Raw genomic sequence first — 16,280 nt, forward strand, 5'->3', positions numbered from 1 at the left:
CGCGGTGCTTCGGCTTTGCAATCACAATGATTCAACCACTGGGCCGATGACCGATCGTTAATTTAAAATAGCTGAACTATAATTAGTTAGAAGTATAAATCTTTCATCCATAATTTCAACGACTGTCTTAGGTATTTTCGATCAGGCCTCGTGTCCTGACGCGAGTCTAACATTTTATACCCATCCCAAGTGCTAAATGCCGCTAAAGAAATTTTCACATCAAAAAACTGCGTGAATTAAAGTTGAATCTCACGGTGCCTCCGGTTCGACCCCGCCTCAAACCTACTAATGTATTTAAACCGAACTTCGAATTCATGAGTGACTCATTCGAGTCGAAAGTCTCAAGCATGAGGAAACAGTGTGAAAAAATAAAGCGAAATATTGAGTCCTCGACTCAAAATATCGCCGCGTTTATCTTAATTTCATCAGATTTACTTTTCGAGGATTTATTGATCATTCACACATATGTCAGTGACCGCTTGGCTGCAGGGTTTGGCCGCCTGATACAAATTTTTTGGCAACATTTCATGTTATATTTAAATGCGACACGTGCAAAAACATGCCCTTTTCAAGAATAAAATATATTTATGTGATGTTGGAATTGGTTCAAATAAATATTGACGTCAACATTAGTGATAATCTTAGATCATTTATACGTCTAGATAGTCTGTGACTACTTGGAAAACGTCAAAAAATAGGTTGAATGTTAATCTCTATTTTGAGCAATGCAAATGCTAAGACAAACTGACAAACAAATTGCGAGTGTAAGACGTAGCTTGTCATGCTCACTTTAGTAATAAATCTGGCCTGTTTTCCTCGGTTGTCTAGCATTAAGAGGCTCTTTAATTGATCACAAACATAATACAATTTTCTTTACAAAACTAACAAAGCCATGTCACGTTAAATAGCATTAGTGTTCAATTAATAAATTTTCGTACAATTTTTATCTAGATTGAACGACTAGCATGGCTCAAACTGTAAAAGATGGGTTTTAAAACAGTTTAAGTTGGGTTAGTTTGGTGATTTTTTTTCGCACTCACTGTAAAAAATAGAAATGTAAAGAAGACATGAATTTTTTTCTCATATTCTGTAGATAAACAATTATTTTTTGTAAAAATAAAAGCTTTTTAAAAAAAGTCAAGAAATTGTTTAAATTATGCCCTTTTTTAGCGATTTATTGGGATAGCAGCCGTAACGATAACTAAATACACGGCCGTTTATGATGCAAACTCTCAGACACACTCAAATGAATTAAAAATATATAGGGAATTTTCCGTTGACCTAGAACTATGAATTTTCGCAAGCAGGTCTTAAAATAATGTATACACTTTTATAATAAAAAGCCATCCACTGTTCAGGCATTATTTATAAATAAATTTAAATGTTTTATTAAAAAATGACTCTGTTGTAAATCCTACTGCCTGGGACTAACTAGGTTATGATTATTTTATAGCAATAGCAATGACAGTACAGTATATTTAATTAAAAAGAGCGCAAACAAATGCTGGGAGAGTATCTTGCACCGCTTCTTCTCTTTCAGAACGCCATTTGTTTCCGAAGCGGTAGTAGTGTTTAGTATATTAGAAATGACATCAAAAAGAATTCTAAAGGAATCAATTTTGACAAAATAAATGCCTTTTATGCCTATATACAGCAAGTAAAGGATAAAATCTGAAATCGATACAATGACTTTCTTAATGATACCACAGATTGGGAATGGAGTGACCGCCCTCAGGCTATTAAATAATAAGTTTAATTGTACAACATTACTTTGTAAACATATTCATTCGATGAAAAAAAAAGCCCGCTGAGTTTGTTGCGCCCATTCTTCTCAGATCTGAGGCATTCATTTTGGAATGGGTGGTAGTTTTTTTGACTTTCAATAAGTGATGTCACATCCTATTTTGAATAAAAATATTTGAATTTGAATTTGTACGGAACCCTCGTGGGCAAGTTTACTCGCACATGACCGGTCTTGTCGTCATAGAGAGGCGATAGGCCAAGTATACAGTTATAAAATGAGTTGCAAAACGCGGCCGCCATACTAATACTGCAATAATCAAGATGGCACCTCTCTCTTATAAAGTAACATTTTTCTTTACTACCAGATTTTACCTTACCTGACATTTGCGTCGATGACGTCACATCGTCTCTTTGTTACGGTGTGCAAAACAAACATCACTAGGATATTATTATTCATAAACTAGCTGACCCGACAGACGTTGTTCAGTATATAATAAATAAAATAATGTTTTTTTTATAAATTTGTCAATAATATATCATAACATCAAGAATTGCTTCGTAAAAATGCACCCTGTTGTTGTAATGAAATTGTTTCACAGCATAATTGTCAAACCGTTGCGTCAATAAATTCGACGGGGTACGCATCAATGGAAAAACAAAAATGTTGTTTTTATTTAATTCCGAGCATTTCCCTATTTATTCACCTTTTAAACCTTCCCTGTACTTCCACAAATAATTCAAGACCAAAATTAGCCAAAACAGTCCAGCCGTTCTCGAGTTTTAGCGAGACTAACGAACAGCAATTCGTTTTGATATATATAGATAAACTACGATTTATTTTTTTAGTATTATAGATTGATGTAAAGCTGTTGTGTTTTAATGCTGATTATTATAATTATAATAATGAAAAATCTATGAAAGAATCTGGGTTAAGTATTATAGTAGTTCCTATTATAGCGACACAGAACAACAGAACTGTTAGAGTAAACTAGGCCAAAAAAAAGACGTGTGGCACTCGGGGACTGCCGCGGTGAGGCTATTGCATAGCATTTTTTATCAACTTATACAATTATAATTATTTATTTATTTTAATTATGCAGTTTTTTTTAAATAAAATTAATTATAAAAAAAGCAAACGGGAACTGAGTAAAATTTAACTTGCAAGATTTGATTACAGACAGACAACGGGACAGGTGAAACTAAATAAAAATGCTTGTCAAAATACAAAAATTAAAAAAACGTGATAATAAAATAAAGAAATTAAAAAAAAATCAAGATGTACCCCAGGCTCGAACCTGGGACCTTCTGCACAACGAGCATATGTGATAACCGCTGTTTCACGGCAACTGTAAAAAGCGTGCCGAAATATCTATATACATGTTGTAGTAAGTATTAGGTTATTTTAGTTACGGAATTTCTGGATTCGATACCCACGCTCAAAGCCCGCGATAGAAGCTATGCAATAGCTTAAAAGGATTGTGTGGTTTTATGAAACCACGGCAAAAGTGAAACGTTTTTTCACATTATAGACATTTAACTAAAAATTTTTGGGATAATATTCCATTAAGGGTATAAAAATAGCTTTATCAATCTTAATGTTATACTTGGATATTAGAATGATAATGGGAAATAATAAATACAAACAAAATAGCGTGGAGCACTGGCACAGATGAGTAATAGTCTATATACTATTATACCACGGTCAGCTGCTGCGAACTATAGGCACCGCCCGACCGTCACGCGACATGCAACACACAGACGAAAAAGTTTGAGACGATGTAAAAAAGGTTCACTTTAAAAACGTCAAAAAACGTAACAATAAAAACAAAGCTGTTAAAATATAGCACGAAAATATTACGAAATGTAACTATTGTTTTAATATCAAGTCGATATAAGTAATAAAAAAAAGCTGAAGTGCATATCACTGTTTTTACCAACTTATTTTGAATTACGCGCGAAAACGTTCGTGTCATGGCCGCCGATTATGACGTCACCCCTCAGATATATTGTGTCAGTTAACATAGCCGATTGCGGCATGTTATACTTTCAATCCATTATATATTAACATTTTAATCTCAATATTTATATTAAAACTATATTTGAGAACACTTTCATAATAATTCATCTTAAATCATTTTTTCTTTGATCCTTTAATACTCTCATCATGCCCACTATAAAATTGCAAAATATACAAATCTAAGTATTTAATATATAAAAGATAATGTATTTTACTTACACAAAACTCGAGAAACGTTGAGCTCGTTAGCCCAATTGAAATGAAACTTTGTACACATTTAACATACCTACATAGTTAAGGTTAGTGCCGCATAGGTGGTGCTGGGTCAAGCGAAGTGCATCGGGCAACAGCTAGCAATAAAAAAAATAACAGTGCCGGCTAGGGACGCCCGAAGAATATATAAAGCTCTAAATTTTGACATATCGGTAGATAGTTAGCATCGGTATCTCATAACGACTTCAAAGAGCGACACATCTGGTGGTAAGCGAACACTTGTCGTCTGCGGAGTGCCGACTGCCATAGCTAAATGATCGAGTATAAAACTAGGTATTTTTAGCAATACTGTTTTATTTTTCCGAAACGACCCGATGCTCTCGTGTTTCTTTTTGTTCAGTTTCGGTATTCGTGTGCGTAACTGCTACGGAGAAGGTATTAAACGATGGTTACTTTTATAGTATCTAATTACGCCATTAAATCGAAGATTAGGAAACCTAACTAAAACTAACCATTCATTGCATACTGTTTACTTTTTGCTTTGTGGAAAGCGTGCGGCAGCCGCCATTATACCTACTATATTATGCTTATACGTGTAACGGTCCTAAATCTGACGTTTTCAGTAACGCTAAAATCTGACGGTTAGCACGGATAGAGCTCCCGCGCGGCCATCGGCCCGAACGCCCGTATAAAAGCTTCGCTTCAAAAAAATAATTACACATCATTTATCATCTGGCCAAACAACTCAAGTAATCGGTCCCCTATAGTCTATCCCCCTTATTAATAATAGTCTGCTAACTTAAAGCATTGCTAATTCTCACTCTGTCTTCTTCTATTGACCTAAGTCAGAATGAGAAAAAACACTCCTTAGCGACTGTTTAAAGTTAGCGGACCATTATGAATAAGGGGGTATAATATATATAAAAATGAATTGCTGCTCGTTAGTCTCGCTAAAACTCGAGAACGGCTGGACCGATTTGGCTAATTTTGGTCTTGAATTATTTGTGGAAGTCCAGGGAAGGTTTAAAAGTCAGTTCAATAAACATGGAAGTGTTCGGAATTAAATTAAAACAACAATTTTGTTTTTCCTTTGACGTGTCCCCCGTCGTCGAGAGAATTTATTGACGCACGGTTTGAAAATTCTGCTGTGAAACAATATCATTACAACAACAGGGTGCATATTTTACGAAATAATTCTTGATGATATGAAATATTACTGACAAATTAATAATAACATTATTTTATTTATTATATACAGAACAACTTCTGTCGGGTCAACTAGTATTTAATAAAAAGAGTTTCAGTCCAAATTAGATTCTTACCTCTATCTTGTTTGGGCACGCAAGGCGATGACTCCTGACATTTCGTAACACATTTCTTGTGGCAGCACAGTCCACAATTGCGGCACTGCATTGCATCTTTTAGCCATATCTACAAATCATTGAAAAGTATTTTTTATGAGAAAAAAAGTAGTTAATACATCTTTTGGATACGAATATTCTATGAGAGCTGTAACGATCGGCTTTGTAGGGCTTGTTCAGGTAATGTCGGCTCTAGGCGGTTAAAGGAGCGCGATTAATCTTGGCAAAGTTTACCAGAGTAATTTTATTACTATTTGTCTATCAAGATATGTGCCCTGCCCACTGCCATCTTAGTTTCGCAATCAGCCGGGCTATATCCGATGCCTTTGGTTCTCCTACGGATCTCCTCATTTCTGTTTCTATCGCGCAGGGAAACTCCGAGCATAGCCCTCTTCATTGCCATCTGAAGGACCATGAGCTTTCTGAACCACGGATCAAAGCGAACGAGCTTACTTATCAGCGCTGTTCGATTTTTTTAATTCACAGTCTAAGACTTTATTATTCTAAAATTCCCTGCAAAACTTACCTTCTTATTACAGAAATCGCATTGCGTGGATCTGTGGAAGTGAGTGCGCACAAAGTCATGTGTAATAATGGCTGGTTTTTGTGAGTGCGGTTGCGAGTAGCTTCGTGATTCCGTCGCACGCCGGGGGGTAGTCCTCGTAGTTCCGACTCCCTCCCACTCCCACCATACGAGGGCATCGCCGAAACAGAGGCAGGGCTCGAACCCAGCATGCGTTGCCAGCTTGTGACTCTTGCTAAACAATTTATTGAGTATTTATAAATTAATAAACCAAACTCTGGATCAAGTTTTTTATGGGAGAGGAGAATGAAAAGCGTACTCTCTTGAAATTCAGAGGAACCACAGGAACCTACAGGAAGCTAGCTACTATTTTGAAAGACCCCGTGTCGAATCACCCTAGAGACACCGTGTGTATCCCATATTTTGGTAGAACCTGGTAGAAATTTCCTGGACAATCACAATTGATCGATCATCCTTCCACGGTTGTAACAGGTCCGATATCTACTTCTCTCTACAAGAACACTCTCTTCTCCTTGGTTAACCATAGACTCAAATAATTTTCAAATGAGATCAACATTATCATTGTCTGTGTCTCTCTGTTTTGCTTTTGTTGATATTTTTGTATGGAGGGTAGAGGCAAGGAGAATCATCTCATATGGGAGAAAAGTTGAAGAAATGTCCAGCTTCTGCTGTAAATAACAGTTCAAAAAGCTTCCACAATGGCACTGATGTAGGCACAGGGTATATCATGAAGTATGGTGAATGTAGCAATTGTAAATGAATTGAAGTATGCCGAGTTGAAAAATATTGAACATTTCAGATGCACCACTCTAATTTAATGCATTTTGACGGACACTTTTTGATATACACAGATGATTCTCCTTACCTCTACCCTCCATATATTTTTGCTTTTATAAGTGCTAGAGTACTCCAAAAAGTGATTAAAATGGCAAAATGGCTTAATAATATAGGTAGCAAACGGTCTAGTATACAAATCCGACAACAATAAGCGAACAAAACTAAAAAAAACAGAATATACAGTCCAGTTCAACACAGTACCCTTCCCATTCAGCCTCCAAAATTTTAATATTATGATTGTTTGATATTTGGACAAGAAAATCGCCGAGTACGAAACCCTGTTTTTTTAACGATATTTTGTCAGATCTGCAGTTGTACTTATCGAATTGATGATTGTTTCGGTACTAAAGTTAGCTAGAGAGCATTCAGCACAGGGAGCACTCATAGTCACACACAATGGGGTCACTGGAAATCAGTGTTGTGGTGTTGTGCTCATTAAAGTATGGACGCAACTTTTTTTAATTAACTTATTTTGTGTTGATGTGTGGTAAAGTTTTTTTTCCAAAATACCTTTAATTTAATATTATTACACCACTAAAATGTATGAATAATAAACTGCTTACCTAAATTTAATATCTACATCTGGTGGTAGAAATTGGTAGCGCTTCATATTATGCGGTACTGTTGAATCCTGACATTCAGACAGTAGTGCAGCCAACGGGATATTCAGATATCCCAATAACACTTCGTCTTTTTCACCAGGCACCGTTGCCCAGACATTAATATTGAGATATTTGTGATTTTCGTTCAATTTAAACTCCGTCTCCTCGTCAATAGGCATAATTTGCTTCAGTTGGACACTTTTGGTCCAATACATTTGACAAATTTCAACATGCTCGCTCTGTCTTGGTCCCCCTGCTTCAAGCAATTCATCTTCGTCAGGTGCTTCTAGCTTATCACCTTTACATTCAGAAGAATCTGTTCTTATTATGGGTAGGTCGGGATGCTTAACAACTTTATTCGTAGTTGCTTGTCGAAGTGGCGTACTTGCTCCGGAAGCGGGCGGTGTACTTCCAGTGGAACTGTCAGAAGATTTGTTCTCAACCGAACACCTTCGTTTTCTCAAGCCGAAGTTTGTGGGCCCGGTTTGGTCCGATGATTTGATCAGTTGCCGAGCTATCTCAATTTTCTGTTTACCATGGCCTTCAGTTTCGTTATGATGCTCAACTGTTTTTGATGGTGAGTCTGATTCCTGTGATGAAATTCAATTTTCAAATTCAAATTTATATTAAAATAAATTAAATTAAAATTAGGTCAAACAGGTCGAAATTTCGAAATTAGATTGAAGGAACATATTTGCCGCATTTAGGAATAATCATCCCGAAAAATCACACTTCGCGAAACATTTAATTGATACAGGTCACTCACTCGGAAACAACAATAATTTTAATATTTTACATACATGTGAAAAAGGATTTCGCTTAAATGTGTTAGAGCATTTAGAAATAATAAAACACAAAAATAACATGTTTACATTGTTGAATGAACAAACAAATTTAGTCCCATCACCTTTGTTACGTGTCTCTTCCGAGGGTAATACGTCACAACAGCTGACCAATCACAGTGCGACATTTCATGGGACGAGGGTATAAAAGAGCGGCTTCCGGCTCACTTGATTCAGTCTCGTGCCAGATTTTGGCGAGACAACACGTCCTGAGGATGCCTTGTGTAGAGGCGAAACACGTGTCGAATTGTTTTAAAAACAAATATTGGCGGAATTAACACTAAACAAAACTTAAATCATTTGTATAAAAGTTTTAGAGCTATGTTGACAAATAATTTTAAGTCAGGGATTGTGAGACATTATTTTTCTTTGCACTATCTCGTAATTTGAAAAGAAGCTTGTTAGTTTTTTGCTACGCCATCTGTTTCCCAACAAACCATCGTACCATTCACAAATGGCAAACGATTCGGCAAAATAAGAATAATCATGCGAGAGGCAGACAAACTTTCGTCGAGTAGAGGTCAGCTAAAAAGATTTTACGAATTTCAACCCGCAATAGTTTTATTTTTTATTATGAACAGAACAACGTCTGTCGGGTCACCTAGTTCAAAATGTGCTATGATGTTTCTCCATAATGATTTTTGATATTGATATGATGAGTTTAATTGATTTTCTAAGCCGAAACACTCAAAAGAACTAATAGTTAAGTTAGCTTTGTTATCTATTAGAGATAACGGTATTCATGAAATTTATTTTCTTACTATTCAAGTTGGTATAAAGTCTGTCTTAAATATTTCGTATAACAAATCAAAACGTTCAGATTTAGCCTCTTCCATGGAAGAGTTGAACTTATAAGACCATTAACTTGTCGCTAAGACGACATATTTAATATTATAGTACCCATATAATTTAATTTACTTAAAAATTAAAAATCATTACTTGAGCATTGGACATCTTAGTTGAACGCATGCCTTGAAGTCGTACACCTTCCATCACTTCGGAAACCCTTCGGAAGGAGAAGTTAGTCCTCAATCGCTTGGGTTCGTCATCTCTCCTGGTGTTTCCACCGGCACCCCCGCGACGCACGCGCACCGTCACCGCTCGACGTTCCACACTTCGTAACAGTTTTCCGACCTAAGCACATAAAAGCAAGTAATTTAAATGTATAGCCTAAGCTCTGGCTCAAATTTATTCTTTATTCACAAAGGTATTATATTATACTAAGCACTTTTGAGAGTCATTTTGTTCATAACAATTTACTGGATCTTCTGTTAATTCAGCAAATTCAGAGCTTGTGGCAAAAACAAAAAAAAAACTCATTGGCATTCAAGTTTCACTGTGGATCTCACAAAATGGACCTGAAAAGGTCCTTACACTGACAACTACATGTTTCTTGCTGGTGCAGAAAGATTGTCTTAGGTAGCGGTTCTACAAATAAAAATATAGATTTTGGCTTTAAACAAATGCAGTAATGCCCCACGTACTCTGTTGGGGGTAAAACTGTGCTGCCGGGGCAAACAGAGCAAGGGGCTTAAATAATAAAATCCTTCCGTACTTCCGGACTTCGTAATACCTTCGATATATTCTAAAAATCATCCACTGCCATTTTGACACAGTCAAGCTGCTCTTGCTCTTTTTGACGGGGACACAGATATACTCTCTGTCTAATACATATTACCTGACCTACCCGGAAATATCCCCCTTACCCTTCAATCTCCCCTATAAACTGGAGCATTCTTTCATACTACGGGCTGGTGTGTGTGTTTACCTCTAGGGAGATTCTGGCTTCGCGTAGACAGCGATGACTATCCGCGAATCTTTGCATGCCTGTTCCATAGCGATAACACAGGTATTGGCCGGCTCTTTGAGCACTCCCATATGGCTACAGATAGCGTGTTGGAGTAGATAATTCCCACTGTAGGGATCATTATTCTTGGTGATGTCTGTAATCTTGCGAGAAGTGTAATTCATGACTTCGGTTTAGCTATAGGTCTGACACAACGCATCTCTTGATCTCGGTCAGTGGTTTGTCCATAGGCGGTTGCTTCCCCACTTGCCATCGTCTGTTTGCCCCCTCTCATATAAAGAAAATATCTCAAAAACTTGCAGACAGTGACAAAAATATACTTGCATATAAATAGCTTACTGAGAGATACCTTCAAGGTAAAATTTTTATTTTTTTATGGAACTGATGTTTGCAAATTGCTCGTTAGTGATTGGACATTATTACTAGTGCTCTTTTGGAACATTGCGTGAGTGCATAAGTGCTTCTCTGAAGGTAACCACGTCATATGAACCTTGAAACATTGAAAGAAGAAGAAAAAAAGTAAAATTGTTAGTACAAAAGACTTAAATAGGTACTATAAGAGGGACTCAAATAAAAATAAACTAGTATATTATTACACTACGTTACAGTGGTCCCAATTAAGCATTTTTGCTGATTTAAGAACCAGAGCTGGTCTTCCGTTGGGCCATTTGGTGACGTCGCGATAAAGGTATTGTGAAAGGAAAGTGATTCCACTGGATGGTTGTACGTGGAGATATTCAGATGGTGAAGAAATAATTCGCTTGCAGACCGTACCAAAAAGATCAAATAGCAAATGCAGTATTTCTATAGGATAAGGATAATTCTAAGGATAATTTATTAATAAGGCATTTACAGAGTTCTGAAATTAGAGTAGAGATGAACATTATACTACAAGTAGGGTCTCATTAATAGTTCACCACACCTTCCATACAAGTGGGAGGCTCCTTTGTACAGGATGCCGACTACATTATTGGACCGTAGCGGCGCCTTTTTCTGCCGTGAAGCAGTAGTAAGCATGATTAATATCGGCCTGAAGGGCGCCGTAGCTAGTGAAATTACTGAGCAAATGAGACTTTTTATGTCTCAAGGTGGCAAGCGCAATTGTAGTGGCGCTCAGTAATTTTGTTTTTTTCAAGAATCCTGAGTGGCACTGCATTGTAATGGCATGGCGTATCAATTACCATCAGCTGAAGGGCTGCTCGTCTCGTCCGTTATTGTCATAAAAAAAACATTTAAACTTCGTGATTTCCTTATGTTTAAAGATACCATATAGTTTTTTAAGTCTTGTTACCTTTTGAATCTAAAATATCACATACTTGCTAAGTCTAAATACCTGTGCCACGTTGTTAACAGGTTTATTATCTATGGCTAGGACAACGTCATCGCGGCGAAGGTCTGCTCTGTATGCTGGCGACATGGGCACCACGGTATCTACCAACACTACACCGACGCCCTGGCAACACACGAGACCTAGCGGACCGCTTACTGCTGGCAACACTACATCTAGCACTAGCACACCTCGTCGCAGGGATACCTAAAAGAAAAACATTAGTGTAATACCAAGGGGTAATTTTTTGTTAAATGTTTAAGGAAAGAAATAAAATTTACGATAAGGAGCCACATTCACATAACATATTGATATAAAACTTGGTAAACGTCACGAAGCTATATCAGTTCGCAAATAGGCTTTAACATGGGGAGAAGAACTGATAAGAAACTCCCAGCCCATCTTTTAAATCTTATTTACAAAAACTGATTAGCCTACTTAACACAATGCATAAAATTCTAGGTGACCTGCAAGATCCATACGAGAACCATGCATTATTATCCTCTATATAATAATAATAATAATTCAGGTTACAAGGTCCATAACATAAATACCTTATAGTCTAACTAACTAATATAACTTTAATCTACGTCACATTTTCGCGGCGATGTGAGGTGCGGGTTCAGTAACTTACGGCGGTCGGCGACGGCCGCGAATCGCGATACTTGCGAAACACGACCCCCTTCCGCCACAGCTTCAGATGCAGAAAAGTAACGATACATGTTCTGCCGGGACGCAAACAACAAAAGAGTTAAAGTCTACTGCGTGACGCGTCACCAAATTTTCGACCCCCAACCGGAACCTTGTCTTCTCCACCAGGTACTGAACAATGTCGGAGGCCTTGGTGGTATAGCGAAAGCGAGAAACGTAGATATACGTCGCTGGGACGCAAGAGCTGGTTCTGTCCTATCGGTGCGGTGCCACATTGATTACGCTACGAGGCCTCCTCTTCTTCCGCTCCACCTTAATGAATCCTTGTCGGTAAGAGCCAGCCCTTAGACATAGTTCTACAAGCGGATTCGTTGCGGGTGTTCCCACTTCCACTTTCTGTCCTTAGCACTATCCGCTTTCCGCGTTGCTGGCGGATGGCAGCAGCATAGTCACGTTGCGCAACTTCAGCTTGCAGGTCCTTGATGGTGTTCTGAGATGCCTCTAATTTAAATACTACATCTGCCAGGCTTGCCTTGAGGTTTGTGATGTCCTTCAGCAACCTGGTGACGTTGACATGGTCGAAGGTGACTGGTGGTAACTTCTTCAAGTTCCTTGCCCCGAAAGACGGCACGTCGTCAGGATCAATTACTTTCAGGATATTTATCATGTGCTGAAGACTTCTCTCTTCCCTTTCGACCCTTCTGCAGGACGGTATCTGGTCTGTTTTCATCAAAACCTCGTACAGGAGCGTCTTGGCGCGTCTGGATAATACTGATCTCGTCCTAACATCAATTACGTGCTGAAGGAATGTCAGCAATTCATTGGCTATGAGTTTTTCGGAGTTTTTTTTTAGTCATAATGGCGTGGAGCGCCGGTTGCCGCGCAGATCGCGAATATAAATTATATTCGTAAGTTCAGTGAACATGTGCGTATATCAGCACAACCACAGTACAGTAATAGAGCAATACTTTTACTTCATACTAGAGCGCCCGAATCGACGCACGTACACATACACACGATTTACACAGCCGCTAAGCTATCTTGGGAAGACAAAACTATTGAGTGCCACGCCGTACGCCGCCGAGACTAGTCGCTCTCCGTAATTTTACTTTTTTTATACCGACCTTAATGCTCCACCCAGACTTAGGTATAAGAGGAAGAATTTCAAGGAGAACGCTGAGTAACGCCACTGTTCTAGTACTGTATTCCATCACGCAGTAAATTTGAAACCTATGGTTACTCTATGAAATTACATGCTGTAAATTGCGACAAAGAATATTAAAATAATATTGTAATACTACAAGGTTGCAGAGGTAGGTACGTTTTGCCACGGTAATGTTTGTTGTGCGGTCATCGCGCGTCGGGACTTGGGTATTGGGTCGCCTTAATGTGACACAACTGCATAAAAAGATGTACCCATGCATGTGAGTCGACTGCCATTCCAGCACGTATGACAGCATTGCTACCGGACCAATACAGTCGCGTGATCTCCACCAATCTGACTGTCAACCGTCCATTGGGAGTTGGTCCATCCTCCCCTTCTCCACTGCCTGGCTCCGACTTCGGGAAGAACGGCTTATACCTAAAATATTTAAAATGATTAACTGTTGCTTCTCAGTATATTTTTGATTAGGTTATGTATGCACATGGGTCTTAAGTGAATTTAGAAACTGTCATAACCATAATGTTAACACCAGGAATAGAACAAACTTTTTCATGCGTACTACTCGGCTAAGTCGAGTTAATAAGTCTTTAATAACGCAAAATCGAAATGAATGGAAGATTTTGAAGTAGGTCTTAGTCGAAGGACAATAAATTAACAGAAAGAAGACAAAGACCATATAAATGATACTGCATATATTTAAGTTAATAAAATTAATTAATTTATTTTAGTGTATAATAAAATGTATTGTATTATGTGTATTAGTTATTTACTATTTTGTGAATGGTAACTGTAATAAAAACTTTGCTATATTATGTAGAGAAGGAGAATTTTCATTCGACACAAACGCAGACATTTGCAAAGCTATTTCCAGTGCTATGAAATAGCGATCCGATGTGAGTTTCAAATGCTATATAGGAAGTTCTTCTACATAGTTTTGAAGAGAGCAATAAGTTTCTTTAAGGAAGAGAAAAAAAACAGATGATATTTTTTTAAATTCTTCATCTAGGTATTTCAAAGTACGAAGCGAAAAAAAAACATTAATAAGGTATATAAGGACATATCATTCGCAGTCTGATAGCGGAATGGCAAAAGTGTGCTTAAAAGCCAATATAAGCACACTTTTATCCTTAGTCGTGTAGTCACCACATCTGAATCAAATGTCAAACTGAATAAATGTTTGACATTAATGCTTTTAGTTTGAAAATCATACACTAACGCACACATGAATAATTTAACATTGCAATAGCACACTACATTCCGATGATACGTCAAAGAAGGATAGTAAATCCAATTAACGCAAGCGAAAAAGAGATAACTCTAATTTGCTAATTGCTTCGTATTTGTATAGAGAAAATACAGTTAATTCATCAGATATGATTTTTTACCGTACACCGTGATTCATGCCTAAATTACGATTCATTCATGACTTCATGTAGTAAAAGCTATAAAGTAGTAAAACTGCATTGAAATTAGGTAGATATAATGTGTCATTGATTTTATAAAAAAAATATTTAATATTGATTATAATATATAGCCACATTGATGATATTAATTATTAATACATAAAATAATAAATGGGGGCTGGATGATCTTGTTACCGGGAGGTCTGCTTGATGTGTTTTTTTATTATTATTATTATTTCTTTTAAAGTTAAAGTTATTATATATTTTATTTTATGAAATGCTCACATAATGCCTCTATTTATTTACGGTATGTGTGGATTGATGCATCTACTATACTCAATAACTCTTGTGTTTATAAGTATTAATTTACTTTTTTTTTTCTTTTTTTGTAAGTAAGTAAGTACTCATGTAAGCCTTTCAGTTTTTGACTTTTGAGTATTTTTGTTGCGTCACTTTGTATATATTCTAATTGAAATGATTTGTAAAACAACTAAAATGTAAATCTATACTTAAAAGAGTGGCAATGAGTTTCTTGCTACTTCTTCTCATTAGCTCAACCCGTTACGAAGTAGCGGTAAATTCAATAAGAAACAATATTTATATATTTTGTTTTGACATTCATAAGTGTCATTTTTGTGACCTACATGAATAAAGTGTTTTTGAATTTGAATTTTGAATTAAAAAAAAATACAGACACCAAAACAAAACAGTAAGGGTCCCATTTTTACAATTTTACTAACAACGGCCCCCAAAAAGTTTTAATATTACAATTATTATTTTTTGTATCTTATATTATTTATGAATGTCTTTTTGTTGAGGGTTTATTACAATAAAGTAATGGGAGGAGAAGAAAATGATCCATTGATTCTTCTGCAGTTAGCAAGCGATATACTGAAAAAACTCGTACGTAAACAATTAGCACTCACTATCTACATCCGCTACCTACCCTAAAACTTGTTTTAGTAGTTTGATAGTTCAGCTACCTATATACGCACTTGCTTATTAAAAATTATTACATCCACTGCAACAATGACTTTTTTACATCATTTCCTAAGATATTCTACCTCGATCAACCCGCAACAGACAGCATCAATATTTTGTCATTTCTGTACGTTAATCTATGATCGGCTTGGCGGCGATCGGCGTTGTCATGGCAACCAATTTATTGTGTTAGATAAATAATGAAATCAAATAAAATGTTATGATTTCTTAACAGTGGTATGTAATTCTATGATTTTTTTTACTGTCGTAATTAGTGCATCTTCCCATAACACAATACGGCATTTTAATGTTGTACGTATTTCAAATTGTAAGCAATTCTGTCATCAACAAACGCGTGTGTACCGTTTTCGTATCGAGAGAGCGACAACGACAAAAGGAACCAATTGACTCAATTTCGGCGATTAGAAGAAGACCAAAAGGAAGGAGCCCCATGCGATGGACCGATCAGATTCGCACTGCCCTTGAAACCACTGTCCACGACGCTTTACACTCTGCTTCCGACAGGGGCAGATGGCGGCAAATAATACGCAACAAAGTACTGTGTCGAGATGATCACGACCCTAAGCACTGAGGAAACCGACGCGAGGAGGAGAGGCGATTGATTTTCGGCGCGGTAGTGACATATCTAACTATTTTAATACTATAATATCATTGTTATTATGGTGTCATTTGTGGCATGTTCCATGTTTCGGATTTACTTTTATACGACGTGATTTGTCAATATGTATAGAATGTCATTGGGTATTAATTATTGTTTTTATAAAAT

At 37.0% G+C, this 16,280-nt stretch overlaps 1 protein-coding gene across 3 annotated transcripts in view; it reads right to left on the minus strand.

The window, feature by feature from the left end:
- LOC126971833 (PDZ domain-containing protein 8) overlaps positions 1 to 16,280 on the minus strand; it is a 48,888-nt gene that overhangs the window by 18,587 nt on the left and 14,021 nt on the right. For all 3 annotated transcript variants that reach the window (XM_050818278.1, XM_050818277.1, XM_050818276.1), the window contains exons 6-11: positions 13,361 to 13,526; positions 11,300 to 11,500; positions 9,099 to 9,293; positions 7,279 to 7,907; positions 5,861 to 6,092; positions 5,296 to 5,404 (exon numbers count right to left, since the gene is read on the minus strand). In XM_050818278.1, coding sequence (XP_050674235.1) covers positions 5,296 to 5,404; positions 5,861 to 6,092; positions 7,279 to 7,907; positions 9,099 to 9,293; positions 11,300 to 11,500; positions 13,361 to 13,526 — 1,532 coding nt within the window. The remainder of the gene's footprint in view (positions 1 to 5,295; positions 5,405 to 5,860; positions 6,093 to 7,278; positions 7,908 to 9,098; positions 9,294 to 11,299; positions 11,501 to 13,360; positions 13,527 to 16,280) is intronic.

Source organism: Leptidea sinapis, chromosome 24 (genome assembly GCF_905404315.1).
Source record: "Leptidea sinapis chromosome 24, ilLepSina1.1, whole genome shotgun sequence".
In the NCBI taxonomy this organism is placed as follows: Eukaryota; Metazoa; Arthropoda; class Insecta; order Lepidoptera; family Pieridae; genus Leptidea; species Leptidea sinapis.